The sequence below is a fragment of the Anopheles darlingi genome, chromosome 3 (genome assembly GCF_943734745.1).
Source record: "Anopheles darlingi chromosome 3, idAnoDarlMG_H_01, whole genome shotgun sequence".
Taxonomy (NCBI): Eukaryota; Metazoa; Arthropoda; class Insecta; order Diptera; family Culicidae; genus Anopheles; species Anopheles darlingi.
In genome coordinates, this window is record NC_064875.1 from 53227042 (window position 1) to 53232041 (window position 5000).

Genomic DNA, 5000 nt, shown 5'->3' on the forward strand with positions numbered 1-5000 from the left:
AAATCTAAATTTCCTGAATCATCTATCAAAATGCAATTTTAGAATCATCATGAATTTCATTTATCATACCATTTCACATCCTACTCTTAAGTAAAGCAGTAAGCAAATACTTCCTGCAGTAGAAAATCTTAGAGGAAAAGAACAATAGAGACATTTTACTCTAATTAAATCATTCAATATGAATTAACTATAAAAAGTTGAATGAAACGGTTAGTAACCCGCTTTGTCTGTTCAATCATGCTGTGACCTGAGCAGTCGCTTTTCTAATGAAATATTATTATTCAACTTGAAAGGATTGCAACAGAAACGATAGGATATATATTCTAGGCGAATCGATGAAAAACGACAACATTACAAATATTTATTATTCCGTACATACATTCTCTTTCTGCTAGCTTTATACTTTCTATGATTGTTTCCGCAGAATAGGTTAAATAAAAATGGTTCTATTACTTTCTAATAAATTTTTACCCCATCAATATTTTATTTTTTGAAATCAAGTTCAACTGTAGGTTTAACAGTTTATTCCATTTATATTCTCTTCCAAATATATTTTCTAATAAAAACATACGACTCGTCCGTCCTTTTATATGTAAAAAATTCTGCTCATCAGAATCAAGTAAAGGATATGTTCTGAACCAAATTAAGACAGGGCTGTGGTATAACGATAACGTGGACCGAGATAAAAAAAATGTTTCCACTAATAATTAACGGTAAGATCCACTTTCGAGCTGCCTAAACCTTTTAAATATTAATATTTTACCTATTAAATGGACAAGCTGTAACAGCTCCCTTTCGGCACTGAGTTAGAGTCGTTTATTAATGTCTTTTTATTGGTTAGTAAAGCACTGACTGCACACTTTATCACAAAACTACGGTAATATCCTTGAGACACTGGGTAAGTACAGTTAAAAGTCCAGGTTTTCGGTAAAAATTATTTCACATCTCACGATCCCCCGAGGCCACGAGAATTTTCAGATCTTCACTGATTGAACTTCAAATCTGTACTGAGAGCAGGGCGTGACTCCGGCCTTGTAATACGATTTCCCAACTATCAGTTTCCCAACCCCAGGGAAAATTTCCGGTTACGTGATTGGCTCTCCATCGCTACGGAAGCCATCTTGGAAAATCCAGCATCACCGCCGCGCTGATTGGGAAGGAGCAACTTCCCGTATGGTGATAGCCAGAATGCGCAAGCTTCGTGTAGAGAATAAAAGAGAAGAATTTGCTTATTTAAAAGTACTTTAAACAACCTTCAAAACCAAACAACACATGTTTGGGATGGTTATTAAAGAAGAGGGCCTATTCGATGCCATATGGAACAATAATTCCACACATAAACCAGCAATTCCGTGTTTGTTTTAATGCATTATAGAAATCATTTTTAAGTAGGAATGAGGAAAGGGTGAGAATAACTCTACAAATTTGCGAAATATTTAAGTAAAAGTTTAAGTTAAATAAAACTAAATGAATGTACCACAATAAAAGCAAAAAAAAAACAATTTAAGAAATGATAAATGACAAAAATTGATTATTTCACACACGACTAGCACTTAACTTGTACCAAACAATGGTTTTTGTCGCATTAAATCGCAAGTAGTTGAGAAGGTCGTAGAAATGTACTACGAATCGCCCGCCCTCTCACCCTCCGACTCTTTTTTTTTGATAAAATCTCTGCTAAGGATAAAAATTACATTAACAACAGCTATCAACCAGCGAGGGGTTGGATGTTGTATGTTGATATTTCCTCCTCTTAAGTATATAAATAAGTAATGCGATATCGACCGGAAATAACATCTAAAAGTCCAAAATATCTCCAACTGTACGGCGCACCTATTCGACTTCAGCATCGCTGAATACAATAGTACTTATTTGTTTTTTGATTAACGCTGCTAGATAACACAGCATTTCAAGCCGTGATACGCTTTTCGCTCGGAATAAAGTGGGAAAGGCAGCGATTTTTAACAATGTCCAAACATTCCGACTGTTGGTGCGTTTATTTATCCTGTACAAGGAATTGTCAAATCATAAGAATAAATTTGCAATATGTACAGCTGCGGGGAGTAGTGTTTCGGGCGCCTTAGCGTTTCATAAACGCTACGCTTTCACAACCGCCCATCCATCCATCCTTCCATCCATCGGTACGGTGCTTCTACTGGGTTGTCGAGGCAGCGGCGGCCTTCTTCGCCTTCTGTGATGCATCATAGGCACGGTACAGCTGCACTATCTGCGTTCCGGCAACGAACACATTCACCGAAAAGAGTCCCCAGTTTTTAGGGATGATCACGAGAGAGTAACGTGACCAGATGATTCCGGTTGCGGCCAACGATGCCGACTGGGAGATCGATAGCTGATCTGCAGGACGACGAAGGTCACTCAACCCAGCGATGACCAAGCCCTAGAAAAGACAAAACATGACGGGGAGTGTTATTTTCCAACCGCAACGATGTCCCGGGACACACCCATTCCTTTCTTACCCATTTAAACACCGGAGCCCAGAAGAACACGGTTTTAGGACCTGGGAACAGTTTGTCATTGATTAGTATCTCATCGCATTCAGGACGCGTTACATAAACTGGTACAAACAATCCGTCCCAGAGGCAACATAAATCCGCGAACGATTCTTACCAGCAGCGTGATTCCATAGCGGTCGCAGTGCGTTGGGAACAAATTTATCGGCGGTATTGACGACTCCGTGGTACAGCTTGGACATGGTGCAGGATATTCGAGGATTTTCACAAACTTTTATCACGCCGCGCAGCTGTAATTTCCAAAACAAAACGGCTGCTGTCAAACAACAGTGTACGGCAAAAGTCTAGCGACGCATCCAAAATTTGAAAAAGACGATTTCCTGGTCATTTTTGAAGCTGCAGTGAAAGACAAATTTGCAAATTTTACTCAAAGACGCAGTTTGTGAAGCGCGGCATAAATTGGCATGCATCAGAACATCGAGGATGAATCAAAATTCATAGTAAGAAATAGCTTTAAAAACTAATTCTCATAAGAAATACTCTCAATCCACTCCGTCCTTTTCAGAGACGAGGTACCAAGCATGTACCGGAGTCTGCTCGCGCAGTGGACGGATTTGCAAGAATCCCTCTAAGCTGATGGACTTCCAGCTTTCGGATGTTATCGAAAAAGGCAGGATCACGGCGTCGGCATAGCCGCGTTTTCGAACCCCTTCGCAAAATGTCCTGCTCCACGGGTGTTGTGCAGCGCGTTGTAAAATTTCGTTTCCTGTTTGACGAAAATCTGCTTGCCCGTCTGCTTTTTTAACAAATTCTGGATCTGGTTCAGGTCCTGACTCAGCTTCTCGAAGGGACATGTGTCTGGCCTCGTTTAAACCTGATCAACCTAGCGCCAGAACTTAAAATATTCGTTGACGTTTCAAACCAGGATGGTTAAGATCAAAAGTACCACGTGCAGTATAGATCATTGTATTTTAAATCTTAGTTCTTTTAAATTAATTTTCCCTCCATCTTTACATTGGTTAAGAGCCTTCGATGCGATTCCTGTATTTAGCTAATGTAATAGAGTGAGTGTGGTTGTTGCTAGATTTTTACGTTCGACATTATTCACATTTAGTATGACTGTGTGATCTCAAATCATGCTTTTATTCGATCCTTATCCACTGATCTGTTGTATAAAATTTAAATTTTCCGATTGCGGTCTACGTACGCCTGAATGAATGTTCCAATCGCCACAAGCTATTAACATGAAGGATAGAATTTCAAACAGAAATCGATCGATCTTGACTCGCCCCATACGACCAGCAGGCAGCCAGCGATAATCCCTTCTGATCACGAATCTCTAAACCAAATACGGTGTACAACGGCTAAAATTCACTACAGCTTCCTTAATCCTATCTTATTATTGGTTCCTTTTTGTTGATACGCGCAATAATCGACCGCACTTCTTCATATTTCCACATGCTCACTGCGAGTTACTGCAGTTTGAATTATCTATCATACAGTTATGGGTATGGGGAGCGTCGATTGACCGTGACACATTGAACTAACCATTATTAATAAAAATGTGCCAGAATTAAGAACTGATTTTACCATACGATACACCTCGAACACACAACTACAAATTTTGGATGTGATTTACAACTTGAATGTTAGTACATACGTATCTCCATGCACATCAACCGTGCAGCAGCACTTATTCTTCTTTAAATTGATCGCTCGTTTGTGAAGTGGATGTCCTTGCATTGTTGTCCATTCAGCTTGCGATGCTGGTTTTCAATATTTTCGGCCTTTCCGTTCCTGTTCGAATCAGGCTCGTTCGACCCAGTGTTGACTGAAGATGAACTATCGGAGCGGTGTAAACCTACGCACTCTTCTGTTACACAGTAACAATTAGAAGGGGCAACCATCTAAAAGAACAAATGAATAGAAGCAATCGGATGGAAAACTACGAAACCAATCAACAACATAACAGACCAGAAATCTCAACTGTCGTCACATGCCGCTCAGCTATGACTGAGAAGTGATATTAATAAATCATACAAATGTATTGTTTTGAACATAAAACAGAATAGAATCGAACAAAAAAAAACCAAAAGCGTGCATCGAGTTCGTTTTTCTTCATTTTACTCGAGGGCAAACGTATGGATTCTCTTCCTTTCCTGCTTCCTTACATTGAGTGCGCTGCCAACGCCAACCTTGCACAGTCTTTCCGGTTACCATTTGTTACTTTTTCTACTACGGCGTCCTATCGATCGATGTGCAACCGTTAAACACCTTGTTCCAGCCCCTCTTAAGTAGCCAGCATTGGGCCTAATCGAGATGGCCGTTCGTTGATCGGACAATCCCCTGGTGAAGTTGCAATTTCGTCTTATCTCTGTTCTATTAGTTTACCTACTTTCTTCCTTCGGTGCCCCATTCTTATCCTTGTTTTATTGTACTTTCCCAACCATAAGTCCCACACCTCTCTGGTGCTTTCGCTTCTATGCAAATGAACTATTCATCATGAGAATGGTTTCGATAGAAATGAAA

At 39.9% G+C, this 5000-nt stretch overlaps 3 protein-coding genes across 6 annotated transcripts in view; all 3 read right to left on the reverse strand.

Annotated features, from left to right (window-relative positions):
• LOC125956026 (helix-loop-helix protein 1) overlaps window positions 1–831 on the reverse strand; it is a 1775-nt gene extending 944 nt beyond the window's left edge. Inside the window, exon 1 of the mRNA XM_049687460.1 lies at window positions 764–831. The gene's annotated coding sequence lies outside the window, so the exon portion shown is untranslated. The remainder of the gene's footprint in view (window positions 1–763) is intronic.
• A 1127-nt stretch (window positions 832–1958) lies between these two features.
• Window positions 1959–2810, reverse strand: LOC125956027 (mitochondrial pyruvate carrier 2-like). Its single transcript, XM_049687461.1, has 3 exons — window positions 2629–2810; window positions 2478–2518; window positions 1959–2398 (listed from the first exon to the last, which is right to left on the reverse strand). The coding sequence occupies exons 1-3, from the start codon at window positions 2711–2713 to the stop codon at window positions 2153–2155; spliced, it is 372 nt and encodes a 123-aa protein (XP_049543418.1). The 5' UTR covers window positions 2714–2810; the 3' UTR covers window positions 1959–2152.
• Window positions 2811–4453: 1643 nt separating this feature from the next.
• The window catches only part of LOC125956016 (deformed epidermal autoregulatory factor 1), a 7917-nt gene continuing 7370 nt past the window's right edge, over window positions 4454–5000 (reverse strand). For all 4 annotated transcript variants that reach the window (XM_049687450.1, XM_049687448.1, XM_049687449.1 and 1 more), the window contains one exon: window positions 4454–5000. This exon is cut by the window's right edge and continues 1060 nt beyond it. The gene's annotated coding sequence lies outside the window, so the exon portion shown is untranslated.

Coding starts and splice junctions, on each gene's coding strand:
- LOC125956027 (XM_049687461.1), bottom strand. CDS start 2,713: ATGTCCAAGCTGTACCACGGAGTCGTCAATACCGCCGATAAATTTGTT. Junction 2,519..2,628: donor GCTATGGAATCACGCTGCTG/GTAAGAATCGTT, acceptor AACTGTTCCCAG/GTCCTAAAACCGTGTTCTTC. Junction 2,399..2,477: donor GGGCTCCGGTGTTTAAATGG/GTAAGAAAGGAA, acceptor TGTCTTTTCTAG/GGCTTGGTCATCGCTGGGTT.